The 17,470-nt window shown below is 33.7% G+C and overlaps 1 protein-coding gene across 2 annotated transcripts in view; it reads left to right on the plus strand.

Annotated features, from left to right (window-relative positions):
- The first annotated feature begins 658 nt into the window (after positions 1-658).
- The window catches only part of LOC413785 (FK506-binding protein 2), a 101,428-nt gene continuing 84,616 nt past the window's right edge, over positions 659-17,470 (plus strand). The window contains exon 1 of one of the 2 annotated variants that reach the window (XM_026441387.1): positions 659-996. In XM_026441387.1, the coding sequence (XP_026297172.1) occupies positions 764-996 (233 nt within the window). In that variant the 5' untranslated portion in view covers positions 659-763. The remainder of the gene's footprint in view (positions 997-17,470) is intronic. The other variant, XM_026441388.1, reaches the window with a different exon arrangement.

The raw sequence follows: 17,470 nt of genomic DNA on the forward strand, positions 1-17,470 counted from the left end.
CTTATTTAAAGAAACCTTTAAAAAATACAATTAATATAATATAACTACTCCAATTTTTGGATACTTTTCTGGGTTTCTCTGGTAGAGAACCAATAAATTCCGCCGCGAAGACCAAATTTCAAAGTGACCCAGATAGTAGTGAGGATGCAACGAGGCAAGAGAGTTTATCACAAGAGAGTCGAAAGGCTCTGTTGGATATCGCGAGGAAAGAGAAAAGAAGCGCGAATGGTTTGCAAAAAGAAGGACGCGGTGGGTTCTATGTTCGAAGAAAGAGAGAGCCGGGATGGAAGAAGGTTTCGTCTGTTGACGAAGCCGACACGCGTGTTAGGAAAGAAAGGTCGACGCTAGAGTACTCCGAATCGTGGATCGGAGTCGCGACGAGGATGGAATAAGGAAGAGACTGGACGACATAGCGTGGACGAGCGAGAAGGAAAAAAGTTGGAGAGAAAACGAGACGGAAGGGGGAGAAGGAGATGCGAGGACTGGAACGCGGGAGCGAAAGAGGGAGAAGGAAAGGAAAGAAAAATGTAAGGAGAGCGAAAGAGAAGGAACGAAAAGGGGAAAAGAGGCCGAGGCAGAGACCTACATATTTCGCGGGGCCAATGAGACGGCGCAATGTGGCGGCACGGTGCTCGTCTGATCTCGGAACGAAGTACAGCGCAGCCAGCCGGCAGAGGGAGAGGGAAGCGAAGGTAGCTCGGCCGAATAGAGCGCTACTCCGTTTCAGTTGCTCACGAGCATTCGCCAGTGAACGAGCTGAATCATGGCTGTCCGTTTCGTAAATAACAACGCGGGTGTCGTGCTCGCGATGTGTCGTACGGTGCTTCTCGTGTTCATTGCCGTTCTTGTTCTTGCAAGCGCTGATCAAAACCAATCGGGACTGAAAGTCGAGAAATTGTACGTGCCGGAGGTATGCGATGCCAAGTCAAAAATTGGTGACCAGCTGACGATGCATTATACCGGCACACTTGTCGATGGCACAAAATTCGACTCAAGGTTAGTGACGTTTTATTAAATTATACTTATATCGGAGAAACAATCATCTCTTTTCGCATTTCACGTGTGATGGAATATAAGATTTTGTTTGTTTATTCTGTCGTGTCCCGTTAAGAGGTTAAGTTCGATGTTAGTGGTACACGTGTCACGGAATGGAATGTTGCCTATTGCGTGGCCAACGTGTTTGTGCTCGAACACGGTTTTTTTTTTTTTATTCGATATGCCGCTTGTCGAACAGTCAAAGAGCTCTCTTTTCACTGAATAAATATGCGTTTTATATGCGTTAAACTTCTGGTTTCGGAGCAATGGTTCGAGGAACTGGCGTTCCAGATTCAAACGTTATTTTCATGTAGGTTGCGATGATGTCAACGATGTGAGATTCGTTCATAAATTAGAAACGGCCATTTTTAATTTTTCGTTTGACGAAATCAGATTAGGTTGGTTTCAAATTCAAATTATTTTTCCATGTTTAAATCAATATTTTAATGAAATTAAGAAAATAGAGTCGGATATAGGGAATCGGAATAGGGAATTATAATATTAATATGAATATTAAAAATTGATTATTATAATATTGAAAGTAGATACATATAAAGATAAATGTTGAAAAAAATATATATCGATATAACGGGATTCATAGGATAATTTCTTTGAGAATATTAAATTTTCATGTCATCATTTTTCTCTAGTCCATCTGCAATTAATTATACTTTCATCAAGATTCTTATTATCATTGTGATATTTATCATAATATCATTTATATGTAATATTTATATATTTATATATAATCTAATGATTGTAATACTTTATTTAATATTAAAATACTCTTTCAAAATTATCTTTCTATATTATTAATAAATGAAAGTATAGTTGATAGGAAAAATATAATGAATATTCTTTTTCTATATTATCTTTCGAGTTTGAATATCTATTGTACAGCTAATATCGATAATTTAATTATTTTCTATAAAATATTATAGTTATTAAATGCACAGTTTTAAGGATCCTACGGTATATTGTTAAATATATCTTCAAGAATATTCCTTATATTAATATGAACTTGCATCATACATTTTATATTTGGAATTGCCTCGTTTCCTGTTTGAAAACTTTCTATAATCGATCAACTTGCTCTCTTAAAATTCGATAACTCGTAGATTTTCAATTTCTGTATATTTATATCTGAGAATTCTGAACGAGATTAATTAGATTTGTACATTTCAAAAGTATATTTTCATAATCGAAATTAGTTCCTATAGGTTTATAATAGTATCAACGTGGCTCGTTGTGGATCTTTATTATCTTTGAGCGGGAAACTTTATATATCGATGATTCATTCGGACATGAAACGTGCTTTCACGCGATTGGATCGTGTATGGTCTGCCAACGCGATCGCTGTATACCATAAATAGATGATCCAATCAGTGATCTGTTAATGTTCGTGCAAAGTTTTTACTTTTAATTCGTTGGTTACTATTTATGGTATTATTGACGATCAAAGTAATTTACAACAGGTTAATTTTCCATAAAAATCGAATTATTCAAATATATCCAGTTATATCCAGCACATGCAAAAAAGTTTTTATACATTTTGTAGAGAAAATAATATAGGCGGTATAAGCATAAAGTATAGGCATATTATTTAGGTCGTATAATAACATAAGTAATATATAAAATAGTTTTCAAATCATAGGCATAGCAAATGGAGCACGTATCCATCTCCTTAACATTTTGTACTATCTTAGATAGAATCTTTTATATAATCTTTATTGTGAATATGTGTCAAAAAAGTATTATAATTGCGTAAGGAATAAATTTAGTAATTCTTAAAATTATTTTTTACACTAATTAAAAATTAAAGAAAAATTTAAAATTAACTTTTCCTTTAAATTTAATGTTTGTATCTTTGATCTTTAATCTTCTTACCATAGAATTAATCTTGCAGTAAAATTATATAGAATTTTCTTTTTAAAACTTTTATGAGTAGCTATATAGTGTATAGATATATGGAAATATTATTTCATATTATTTTCGAAAATTATAAATTAAATTACATCTGCAAATTTTATCCATTAATATAATTAATACGCGAGAATAAAATACACATACAATTACGTCACGATACAATTACCGTAGTGCAACACACAATTTTATAATAAACTTTTAAATTTAATTCATTAAATTCAAACAAACAGAATTAAACAGAGGTAAGGATATTTAAGGATATTTAAAAATCACACATCATTATCACATGAAAATACAATGCAAGTAAATATTAATTAAACATAATGTTCTGACGAATGATGTTGCTAATATCACAACGGGATTTCTGCATCTGTTTTGTTTTTCTTTCTTCTTCTTCTTTCCACGTATACTTTACTTTGAGAATCAGTGGCAAAAGTTAATTACGCTACGAAAGCGCGATTCCGTTATGATAATGCGAAAACAGGTAGGTTCCCACCGTTTAAAATAGAATCGTGGGCTCATTATCGGTAACGAGAAATCACGAGGCGAATTGTGGCCTCTCGTCCCTGTCAGAAATCAGATTTGACAACCGGTTTACTTACGTGCCCCTCTGTCTGCTCCACGAAGTCGTTCGCCAGAATTAATTGCTCCTCGATCCAGAGGTGACAAACTCTCGACCCGATTGATCGATGACGATTTTCGCGGCCTAGTGATATCTATACGATTCTTGCATTTGAATGTATTTTAGTAAAAGTTTAATAGAATTAGAGAATAAAGTTCTTTTGGAGTAAGGAGTGAGTAAGTTCTACTTTTTGATTAGTTTGTCCAACTATGGAGAAAAGTAATTATTAAAGAATATTAGTTAGTCGATGTAAACTTTCATTAGCATTTTGAGAAATAAAAACGTTTATTGTTTTTGTAAATTTTGTTTAATTTAAATATATATTTTTTTGCATTAATGAAGATATTAATTGTTTTGTTAATACTTTTAGCAAAGTATTGTATGTCTATATTTGGCTTTAAAAAATTTTTATAATTATTCAACAGAGAAAAATCTTGTTTTACGTTTATTTGAGATTATTTTGCCTTTCTCCATAATTGGGCAATGATACAAATGATAGCTATAAATATATATTTTTGAGAAAACAAGATTTATCGTTCACTTCGTTCGATGATAGATTATTTTTTTCGTTTCTATCCTTGAGATATGAGGACTATTAATATCAAAGGGATAACCTCTAGAGACTGTGAAAAAAGAAACGAAGGATTAATCTTGGAAAAGATAATACCGACTACTCGTTTTATTTCATCTGGTATTTTCTCGGAGTAGTTTATTAGATTAATTGAAAGCTTTATATTCGATTATATATGTTATTTGATTAGTAAGCAAATTTCAAATTAAATTTCTTTTTGTAAACTTTTTGTAAATGACAGGTATATGTTTCCATCAATCAATCAATACAAAAAAATTTATAGATTTATACATTTTGTTTCAATAATTTTTATTATGTTTCTTATGTAAATATTTCAATAATGTCGATTTCATTTAAAGAAAATTTAATATCTCTAATAAATAAAAACATATTTTACATAATATTTTAATTCAAAATTATAGAGGTGTTTTGTTAATTCTTATATTTAAATTTTATTAATACAAGCACGACAAATAATAATCAAAGATAATCATTGAATCGTTAACAAATACTCGTTATCAGAAATTTGTATTGATTAGAGAAAGAAATATTTCTTTCACGATCGATTGAACGTCAAGCTTGTAGAAAAATATCGGTTTCGATATTAGCGAAATTTCCACTATTTCCATATTGGGAGATATTATTTTTCCGTACAATTTATTCACGCAGGCGTACATCGCAAAGCAGCTCTTTGTGATTCAAATTCGATATTACAAGCGAAGATTGGCGTCGAACTCCTTTGAGCTTTACAATAACTCGCGAAATTGTATCGCGACTGGATAAATCGTGTTGCCGGTTTTCCCCTGTTTTCATAATCGTTCTCTCGGTTTCGAAATCATCGTTTGTTAAAAGTTTGCATCTCCTCGCGGAGACTCGTCGTTATGAACGTTTCCATTTCTTTCTTCACAGTTGTTATGACGGCTTCGAACTTGCTTTGATGCTCATATTAATTAAAACGTAAAGAAATGTGCACGTCAACCAGACGAATTTCCCTTTGTACCTGTGATACAGATACTTTTCTGCATGTGGCATATAGCTTTTCGCGTTCAACTTTCTTTGCTTCGTTTCACGTTGTAATTTCGAATGCTTATGACAGAATAGTACGCGAGATGTAGACTTTTGTTGGGTAAAAATGAAAAATTTTTCCGTATTTTTTATTTTTTCTAGTAGCATACGTGATAGGATCGTGATTGTTTATGATGTATCAAAATTAATAATCGATTGATCGAAATATTTTTAAATGCTTCAGAGATATCTTTTTATGCAATAATATAATAATTAGTTTAATAATAATAATGATAATAAACTTTGTTATACAATTTAGATTAGGAAGCATGATCGAAGAAAGATAAATTAGATAGATAGGATAGAAAAATGTTTATGTATTATCTTTTAAATATCTATCTTTCATTAATATTTGATAAAAAAATTTTAGAAAGTTGATGCTCAATTTTTTTTCTAAAATAAAATTTATCTGCTCGTGTTTTCTCAAGTTCTTTTGTAATTAGAATAAATTAAAAAAGAAATAATGACGTTCGACCAAAAATAGCCGCGTTACCACGTCTATATTATTTCGTGTGGCCGTTATTGGTACCGTTAATCGTGAAGCCAACAGACTATGCCAGGAAAAGTTAATATCACGTTTGGGGGTTATGAGAAACGATGAACTATCTCGGTGTCATAAATAAAATATAATGTTTCCATTATAATATATTATTTGTTTTTTAAATACAAAAAATTCCATTTGATATTTTAACTTGTTTTTTAATTCAAATACATAAATGTAAAAAAAAAAAAAAACAGAATTGGAAACGAGAAATGTGTATTTGTTATCAAGTTTTTTAAAAAAAATTGTATCGTAATAATCTTTTAAAGCTTAGTATTAAAAAATATGAAAAGAGAAAGTTATTTAACGGCGAGATTTGAATGTCTGTGCTCATTCGAAGCCTGAATTAATCCATCGATACACTCTGTTCAATACGTATTGCTCACATTTCCGTCATGATATATACTCGCTAAAACAAGAAGAGAAAATCTGAGTTCTATGAATGAAAAGTTTATATGGAACATATGTCGTATTTTTGTTCATGGATTAATTCGACACGTCGACAAAGTGTTGTTTACCTGTTCCTCGAACAATGTTGCTAACTGCCATAGAAAAATTGGATCCACGTTTCAAAAACCTTTTCAACCGATCTGTGAATTCTATCTGGTATTGTACTTATTTTTACTCGTAAACAACGGTTAACGAAAAGTGGGAAAAAGATTGGCTGTCGTTGAATCGAATGCAGAGCGATTCGTGAATCTGCAACAATATTTCGATCTTTTTATCAATGATTCAATGGAATAAGTGAAACGTGTATGGAAAAAGTGTAAACGAAAGGAGCGTATAAAGCTTTTTAATATTGGAAGATTAAACGAATATTTAACATTGTTTTCGATGATGAGAAATATTAGATGTGGAGATAAATTGAGTTTAAATTTGGAATCCATTTATTGATACACAATTATAATTATAATTTGTAACATTTTTTTCAAATCGAAACACAATTTAATTTATAGGAAATATATCGTGATATAATTTTATTGATTGTTTTAAAATAATTGAATATTTCCAATAATTATTTTAACACATATTTCCTATAACTATTATGACAAATTTAAATTCGCATAAAAAATCATACATAATATAATTATTCATATTGATCTATAATAAATTGTTAATATATGAATACAAAGTATATTTAGTATAAAATTTTTGTGCACATCATTCATATATATCTAATGGAAATATTCAAATCCATATTTACGTTCAATCTGCATTTTAACAAAACAAATCAATATAGAAATAGGAAAAGAAAAAATAGCTTAGACATAGAATTAAAAGTAAAGAATGATGCAAAATTGGAGTATAATGGCTCGAAAGCGATGAAAGTAAGAAGTACCCAATCTTTGCCAGAATTCATAATGTTCCGGGCAAAGACTTGTATACATTCGCAGTACAAATTTGAATTTCATTTATCTCCATAAAACATCAACTGTCGTGTGCTAGTCTTCTAGTCTTCGTAATCCATACATGTACAGCTATAAACTCGCGCAAGCAATTTTCTGCCTTGTTAATTCCCTAATTACGCGTGGCGATTAAACTTCCTTTTTGGGAGCAACGTTCGCCAAACGAAATTGCCAACCTCACCAACGATTTTGACGGGGTCACTGATTAAAGCATCAACTTTTCCAATCTTTAACGACGCGTTTAAACCGCCCCGACGAATCGCGAGCATCTTCGACTTAGTTAATTGCAAGTATCGAACAATGCGGAGGAAGGTATCCATACTAATTCATTGCTTCCATGAAAATAAAGTTCTGAATCTCATTAATATTAGGATTTCAAGTAATGACATGGTATTTTGATTTTATTTTGACAATTATTGTGCAGGAGTTTGATTTCTTTGGATGTAACATAAAATAATTGGATTAAAATTATGGATATTTGTTTTAGAATGTTTTTGTTTAATGCGATTTCTTTCACGTTCAATCTAAGAAATGTATTTCTTTCAAAATTTGTATTATTATTGGTTTTTTTTTTTATTCTCATCCAAGTCAAATTGTTTAAAGAATTTAATAGCATATATATATATATGTATGAATAATTTTTATTCTTTATTCTTGCACGATTTTTCCAAATGTCCAGAACTTTTCCTTTAATATCAACTAATATAATAATATATTTACAAATATCTTATTAAATAAATTCCAGGCATTTTCATAGATTCATAATATAATTGCCTAACCATGTACGTGTACATTAGTAATTGATGAAATTCGTAAAAATTAAATTTCATTAAAATTTCATAAAAAACTAGTCCTCTTTTCAAAAAAAAAAAAAAAAAGAAAAACACAATTGGATCGTTTCTGTTTCGCGAATCGTAATAGAAAGGCTGCGATAGACGAGTTGGTGCGATGATTAAAAGCTTTGGGAAACTTTCATCCTGGATATGCTCTTTGCCTGTCGATTACTATTCATCCCATACCTCTTCTTCGTCTTCCTATCCCCGTCTCTTTTCACCAATAAGCTTCGCGGTCGACTTGGAGCAGCTGTTTATTGTGCCGCGCTTAGACGTCCCCCTTTTCAATGTGCACGAGTTACGAGATGGCGCTGTCGCCCATCCATCGAGTCCATTTGCCGCGTTTTCGCTAAAGGGTTTAGCTTCTTCTTCCTCTACGAGCCGAGTTCTCTCGAGCCCGCCATTTTCCAAAGCAAATCTTCGGTCGTGTCGGTTTTTGTCCCGCGAACATTTCGCTCTGTGCCGACGCTTTAATGCACCCTCTCCAACCCACGCCCTGTTTCCACCCTTTCCGCCTCGACACGCTCGCGCCCCTTCGTTTATCTCGTCCTCCTCTCTTCTCGCCTCCTATTCCTCGCGATGCAAACCCGAGTTTTCTGAAGCCCGAGTTCTTGAATCGGTATCACCCCAGGTGAACGTCTACTCGTCGACGTGGGCGTGGAAATAAAGGGAAATGCATAGACGATGCACAGGTGAAAAAAATGGGACGGGATCCACCTAGGATTGCTGTTCACCGGCAGATCTTTAGATCGCTAACGTACCACGATGCGAGTGGTTACGTTTGGGACGATGATGTGACCCAACGTGTTGGTTGGAAGTTTTGCCTTTGTTTTCGGTGATACAAAGAATGTGATTTGCATAGGTACACTTTAACGAAGGCCTCGTCTCTGTTTTAGATGATAAAAAGGATGCAATTCACTTTTCGAGCAGCGATGGGTTTCTTATATTCTTCTATTCTTATATCTCTTCTATTCGATGGACTTTATTGATATTCTGTTGTGATTTTCTTAAGGAAGATTTTCAATAAATAATTTGAAGCAAGATATATCTTCGATCTTCTATTTTCCAATTATAATATCAATTAAGTTTATAATCTTCGTGTTTTAAATTCAACGCTTTCCAAGTTAGAAAGAATTTTTAAATAGATATAGAAATACTTCTCGATTGAAGCAACAAGTCGAAAATATCTTTGAAATATTCATGAGCAAATATTCTAGAAACATAACTATTTTTTTTTTTTAACTGTGCACGTTTCCTCAGATATGTATAAATCTATCCTACTATCAATTTATTCTGAATAAATACGTAAATTGTACGCACGGCCATTGTATGCAATATCCTTTGAACGATGCAAAGAAGTTGAATATTGAAACGTGTGTTGCTTCATTCTTCTTCACGACTGTTTCCCTCTACCCCCTTTTTGTGTTTCTTCGTTTTCTTATCGCACTTTTTCTTCCTTACCTTCTCGTTTATCCGCCCGAACAATTGTCGGGTTAAAGGTCTGGTTTATAGAAGTTATGACTGTCTCGGTTTTATATTGTACAGCCGTCCGTTTCTTGGCTCCCTTGGATTCTTTCCGCTTCGTCTCGCGATTTACGCACACGTATCAAGATACTTACGATTATGCAAAGTCTCGATTTAAATTGATGTTTTTTTTTTTTATTAATGGCGAATTGTTGCAAAATATTCGTGAAGTTTATAAATGCATTAATGAAATTTTTGAGTAGGGAATTTATTATATTTTTATTTAATATCGTTTCTTCTTTATAATTCTAAAATTGAAAAATTGTTAAAATATCTCATAGACAGGGTTATTGTAATTTAATTTTAAATTTCTCGGAAAAATGGAAATTAATACGCGAGATCAAAGATTTGGAAGTTATAAATATTTATTTTTCTCGATTTGACTAGTTAAAAATTCAATTATCATTCCAAATTACATAAATAAATTACGTTCGAGTGTAAATCTATTATAGTGATTTTTCCAAAAATCAAATTTAAATTTCAACTAAAAGAGCTTAAGAAATCAATTTTATAAATTTATAAATTTCATTAGTACATAAGGATAAATAAAAGTGTGATATTTTCTTCTCCTCCAAGTTACTTAATTTCTAAAATTTACCAAATCAGATTAGATCCAGCTATTTCAGAAGGAATAAAATTTCTACAACAAACAACAAAAGTCGAATAAGATACGCCGTAATGCCACTTGTACATCATTGATGCATAATTCCACCTAGCTTATTTAATCGCATTTGCCGCGTATCTGTACACCGATTGAAATAGGACAGCTTAATATCGACAGGTTTAACCGAGCGCGTTACAGTTTGATTCGAAATACCACGAAAATGAAACACGTAGAGCCGGAATGAAACCGGATGTCCAGGAACGGGCGATGCTTGCTGCTTGCCGAGATTGCAACGTGCGCCTTATCTTCTCTCGTTTTGTTCGCGATTAAATCTTGGACGAGATTGGAACGCGTGGCTAAAACGCAGAAGACGATCCATTCGATCAGATTTAATATTGTTTCGGTATTGGAAATTGGAAGATTATTTTAACAGGGAAATTCTGTTTAATCTGAAAATTTTTATTTCGATCAAATAACGAGTTCAAACGTTGATATTAAATACCGATCTTAATCTTGATATATAAAGAAAAAATTATTCTTCTCGCTTCTTTCACCTTCAACATAGTCCTCATAACTCTTCCATTTGGAATAAGAAATATATCCAGCAATATATCCAAAATTTCTTCGTGTTCTTTGCTATACATACTTTAAAAATATCAAATTGAATAAATCAAATCGTCTCGATGGCTAATATTCTTAATTCCTTAGTTTGAAATTTAATAACAGCAAATGTGTATACACAATAATATATACAATACATACAGAATAAAAGGATCCAAGAATTCTCGGTTACAAACACGAGAATCCATTGTAAATGAAGTTCGCTTCCTTACTTCTTCCATAATATTCCTCTGCGTAAAATAGAGACGATAGATAATATTTCACATCGTCAACCACCGATATTTATTTACGCGCTATCGCGTGACACGATATTGAAAATATTCCACCTATCGTGCATTTCCATCTACGTGTACTATTCCATTAGCGGATATAACGACGAAGCACGGCTTAAATGTCTCCACCAAGTGAAACCGCGTATATCTGGACGACGCATAACGAAGGGAATCCGATCGGATATTAACAGAAATCCGACGCTTATTCCGTTATACAATGCGCATTATCTGATTTTATCCTGTCCACGGTTATCGGCCCGCGATTCGACAGATTAGATACGATTCTATCATCGATAGGATGATAGACCATATTCATCGAACCGATACGGATATGGAACAGGTGGAAGTCGGTTCCTGGTCCCATGGAGGATAACTCGTTCTTGTAATTGGCAGGCTGTGTATCATAGAAATTTCGGTGGTGATCGATGAAGGTTGACCGCCGTTTGTAAATGGGTCGTATCAATTTTGCGTAGCGCTGCCCGGATTGATCGAGTTGACCAGTTGTTAGCGGTGTTTCCCTTGTTTGGGGAGGACGAGCTGTAAACGGAGCCTCGCGGTGATAGAAAATTAACGAAGCATGCCTCGAACGAAGGGAAACTTGCCAGGACTCGGTGTTAACCTCGAAACTAAGGGTTCCCGGAATTTCGAGCATCGCGTCCGCGGAATTTACCTGAGAACGAATATTAATTTTCGCCGATTGGGTCTTGGGAATTCGTTCGAATGCTAAGATTCTGTTCGGTTGGGTCGAGTATATACAATCGTCGAAAAATATGTAACGCTGTTTTACAAAGTATTGGAATGGAAATTACCTAATAATCTGATCTTAATGGAAATTGTTGTGGGTTATGGAAAATTTTCTTAAATCAACTTTCGAATTTTTATCATTTTTTTTCATGTAATTTCAATTGGGAGTATTTTTTACAATAGGATAATAGGGGATTAAAATTTGAATATTTTATTTTTAAGAAATGAAAATAGTATAGTGGATATTTAAGGATTGATTTTGTCTCTAATATTCCATTAATAAAAAAGTTTCATTATATAAAACAAAATTATTATTCATTTTGATAACGCGATTTAAAATTTTTGCGACTTGTATATATTCAAATAACAAGGAAATATTAAAATGATAAAAAGTTACTTTTGGAAAACTTCAAAGGGTTGGTTGCATACGAAATTTTGTTTCTTTGAAGTTTAATAATAAACCGTTATTTAATAATAAACCGATGTCATTAAATTTCGTTCCACTATTAATTGTTATTATTAAACTACTGAACTACGGAAAAAGATCTGGACGCAGAAAATAATAAACTCCCATTGTCCGCGTTTTCTCTTCTCGAGAAGAAAAGTTTTCGTCACGGAAGAAAACGTAGAAACGAGTCGATGCACTAGAATAAAAGTTAGCCTCCCCTTATTCCCTGTTTTATGGTGTAATTGATCATCTTCTTGCATCTGTCGCGTGACCTATTTGCCCAGTGGTCGTAATGATGAAAGTTTCGCGATCCACGGTTTGCGTTTTCCCGCAAAAACTGCCCGCTTCTTGTCAGATATCCGATCGAGTTTCGAGTATCCATTAGAAATATCGTGAAACCATCCAAGTCGATCCAAACACATGGAAGATGAATGGATCGATGAAAAGTCCTATAATTATTTGGATATTGTCACAGTTTCACTATTTATGAGATTATCGTGTTACGACAAGTCATTGAAATTCGTGTGTAATAACTTGTAAATCATTCGTTTAAGAACTATAATTGGTTTATCATAGAAAACGTGTAAAATTGAATTATTTTCTTCTTAAGTGCAAATTTCTGGGCAAATTAAATTTATTATGCCTCTTTTAATTATTTTCACACGTAAATTTATTTCATCTTCTGAATCGTACATATAAATTTTACGTATGTGTTATACAATATGCATATTGCCATGCATAATAGATATACAATCCCCCAAAAGATATATATATCTTATAGCATTAAATAAAAAAAAAGAGGAGGAAGAAAAATAAGAAAATTATTCATTTATATACCATAAATAAATTATCTAGAAACATATAACATAATTATTAATTAATGATATAAACAATAACATGTAACACAAATAGGGACATGATAAAGATCCTCGATGAAATTTCCATAAATGTTGCAATAATTCATATGTATCCCAACTCTCTCCATTATGCTTCTAATCTGAATCTATTCCGATTCTGTCGCTTTGCCACAGAGTTAGCCTTAGGATGTTGTTAATTCAAACGGTTTACTTGATTTATGAATCCCATCCCAGCGTGTATTCGTTCGCACAGTTCGCCCAGTGCTTTTATTTCGCGGGCTAATGATCGCCACTGCCTCTGTCTTTCCGGCAAAGTTGAAGTTTCCGGAAGTAGTGTACCGCAGTGTGTTTTAGTTTAAATGAAACGCCGGAGATATGTAAGTGAGGGGGATGGAAAAGGAGGAGGAGGAGGGGGACGGTTGCGGGAGTGGCGGCTAAATTAATGCGGAATACGTCTGTTCTATGCGGATGGGACGTCTTTCAAGTACACGCTCGACGAATACACCCGTAAAATACGTACAACTGGATGTAACGACAGAGAAACAGGCAGTCAGATACAGGATGAATTGCTGTATCTGATGCGAGATACGCGCCAACGATGAGATTAGATTATTAAGGCAGCATCGATTATTGACAAACCGTGTCCGTGAAATTTGAGAAATTATAATAAAAAGTATTGTTGAAATTCATCGGATAATTTTGCATATAATTCTGATTGGTTAAATATAAAGAATGGATGCATTGAATATATTTCGAAGAAAAATAAAGATATTGCTGGTTTGGTAAGGAAAAGGGGGAAAGCTCGAGGTGAAATAATTTTTGGTTGTTCGTATTCCTCGTTTCGTGGGATAATAAATTTTATCTTAATAGGAAAATATTTAACGTGTAAATCGATGGATCGCAAAGTTAGATTGCTATAAAATTCAAAAACTTGAAATTCGAAATGAGATTTTAAAGTTTAAACTTGAAACTGGAAACTTGAAATTTGAAAATTATGAAATTCTGCGTAAATTTCCCCCTCCCAAGTCCAATACAAACATTAATCGATGAATAATATGCAAAAGTTTCCTTGAATAAAATTCATGTGAAAACAGCAACTTTCGTTTAACGAAGCTAAATATTGAAATTCTTAATTTGATACTGCTCTCCCTTCATAATAAAACGAGAATAAGTTAGAGGAAATGTTTACATCCCGAGCTTCCATCAGAATCAATATCTTGATCGAGAAGTAGTACACCGCGTTGGAACTGTTATTGTAACGTGATTTATACTGGGAAAATATATATTCAATCGGATACGCTTTCGACGAGCAAAGTTATAGCTTTCGCCGTTATTTTTCATCGTCATTTTTTAAATAATGAAACAATTTCTCGGTAAATCTTCGATCTAATTAGATTTAAGGAATTAATCATCGTTTGGTTAGGGAAAAAAATTATTTTTCGTTATGTATTCGACGAATAAAGATCAAAGAAAAAATTTCTTGTTTTTTCTTTTCTTCGAAGAAGAGAACAGTAACGAATCGTCTTAAATCGACGATTCATTTTGAAACTATATATATCGAGACGTTTTATTGTGGATTATCAGAAAGATTTTATCGATGCAGTTTTTTTTTTTTTTTACATCGATGTTTTCTCCACTGACAGGCGTGCTATAAAAATTTGACACGTATTTCTCGCGCTGAAACCAACTCTGTCGAACGAGACCGGCACAAAAGCCCGAGCTCTCACGTTCGAAAGAGATTCCATTTTGATTAAACAATAAAATCCAGCGTTAAATTTCACCAACGGAGTCGCTCCTCTTCGGTTTCTTTCATTAAAATATTTCTTTCTTTCTCGGTTTCGCTGCAGTGAATTTCATTATGGAGAATAGAACTGGCAGGAATAATAAAAGTGAAAGCAAGGAAAAGAAAACATTCTCCGTAAAGAATAAACTCTTCGAAGGGTAAACTCTTGCAGCGTGGAATACTTTTAAGCATTTTTATCCGAGAATTTTCGCGTATTGTGCAGCTACATATTATTATGAGAATAAATTATTTCATACCTTGTAATAATATTTCAACGGTATATTGTTAAAATATCAAATACTTTTACGAATAAGAAGAAAGTGATTATTGCGAAGAGGTTAAAATATGAACTGCTATACTGGATGGACTAATATTTATACTACAGATTCCGTACAGGAAACATGTCACATTGCGTTAAATTATGCGAGATAAATAATCTTCTCTTGAACGCTCCAAACTATCTCGTTATTTACAAAGTTATTTAATCTCGTTACCGTGTTTTAATTAATCCACTTAAGGAAAATAATCGATGCGATTATCCATCCATCCTTCATAAGTTCTACACAGAAACTACTATAATAAGACGAGCTTTGAAAGTGGAAGGAAAGTATGGAAGCGAAGTGGAAAGTACAAAAATATCTTCGAATCATTAATCTCGTTTTCTTTTAAAAAATTTCTTCTCGATCGAATGTCCTTTTCTCAAACTTACTACTCGCGAGAGAGAGAGAACTTTTTAATTTTCACCACCCCTCCAGAGTGTCGTGTCCCCTCGCCGAGTCACGCAGCAACGTTAAAAACTTCTCGATTATCCCTTTTCACCCCGGTCGCATCAGGAAACCGATGCACGTAACCCCGTTCCCATTCACGAGATCAATTATTCGCGCGCGAGCAAGTTGGCCGACGCAGGCCCATAATTTTCCCGTGTTTGTTCTAGCCGCAACGTAGCCGAAGCAACAGCGTGTTGGAAAGTGTACATGCACCCCCGGCCTGTTTAGCGTGCAGACCACGAGCCCCCTCCCTAGTCGATTACCTTGAAAGTTCATTCGTGAACGCGAGGGTGGCGGCATCGAAGGGCCGATAACGAGGAGGCAAGGCACGATAACGTTATCGTTCTTGGCGAACCTTCGTCCTTCTCCCCTCCCCCGTATATAGACTCGTTTCGAAGTGTGTTCGTAGCGTGCACCCGTTATCTCGTCGTGCACGGCTTCCTGGCTGGGGACTAGCATCCAAGAGACCGCCAACCACGTGCCCGGTATACCGTGGAAGAGCCTGTGGTCATCGCTGTCCTTTATCGAACGTTACACGATTCTTCCTCCCTGTCAGGATGCTATTTTTTTTTTTTTTGTTTCGATTCCCTTGATAAGGATAAAGTTTGTAGTTCAGTGATGAAATTTTAGTCGTTTTATCGCGATAGTATTTATGGCTCTTAATTACTCGAGTCGTAGATAGAATTTTGATTTGATGATTCGTTGATAAAAATTTGTCGATATTTTATCAGCATAATATTGAAGCACTACTTCCATGATTCGTAAGAGACTTGCATTATTGCCGTGTGTCATCTACATTTTTCAATTTCCATATTCATGAAGGCGCAACTTTGATTTATACTGTATAATAAAAAAAGTTTTCGTTTCTCATTTACCATGCTTTCCACAGTATGTATATTTTCAAACACGTAAACTATGAACAAGTCATCCTGTGACAGCAATATAAATATTGCGTGACTTTCATACTTACACTGACACCATTTCTTTCTTTTTTTTTTCCTTTAAATCGTATATGTAAATTCTTTCATCGCAAAAATGCAATTCTCAACGAAATTAATGAATAATAATATATTCTTCTGCATCATGTTTCAAATTTTCTTTAATAATAAATATACCATTATAATTATTTCATTTACATTTCGTTCGAAGTAAAAGTAAAAAGCTCGTATCCACGTATATTCCATTTTCAAAATTCTTTCTCTCAAATATTTTAGAATAATCCTCGTTTCGTATTTATTAAATATTACGGATAATTTTTCCAATCCAAAATCTTTCCAAAATTAATTCGATACTTTCGAGTAACGTCTCTCGCGTAAGTAAGATAAACAATCGAATCCATATATAAGCATTCGAGCCGCTATCGAGCATATTCCATATACGCGAAACAACTTCATCGAGCGTGGCAGTAATTCGAGCGTGCAGTAACGGTTTTCATCTAGATATGCGGATTGAACGACCATACGATGCACTTTAATTCGATACTGTCAATTTGGCGCAAATTTCAATTACCGATACACGATCAAGAAATGATTGCTCGCGATAACGCGTACCCTATCGTGTATATATAATCGTAACACACCCCCGGCCGAAACAGGGGTACGAATTTACATTTTACGAGCGGGTAAAATGGAAACAGGCATTTATTTTTCGATACCCCGATTCATATTTATGAAACGAGAATATATATATACGGGGCTCGATACACTTTTTCAATGCATATCAAACGTACATAGTGTAGTAATTAAACGTGTATAAATATCATACTGAGTGATGAAACGCAGGTTTCTTTTTTTTCCTTTTTTTTTTTCTTTTTTTATTAAAGGGCTTTGTCCGCCTTGCCGCGACAAGTAT

This window comes from Apis mellifera, linkage group LG6 (genome assembly GCF_003254395.2).
Source record: "Apis mellifera strain DH4 linkage group LG6, Amel_HAv3.1, whole genome shotgun sequence".
Taxonomy (NCBI): Eukaryota; Metazoa; Arthropoda; class Insecta; order Hymenoptera; family Apidae; genus Apis; species Apis mellifera.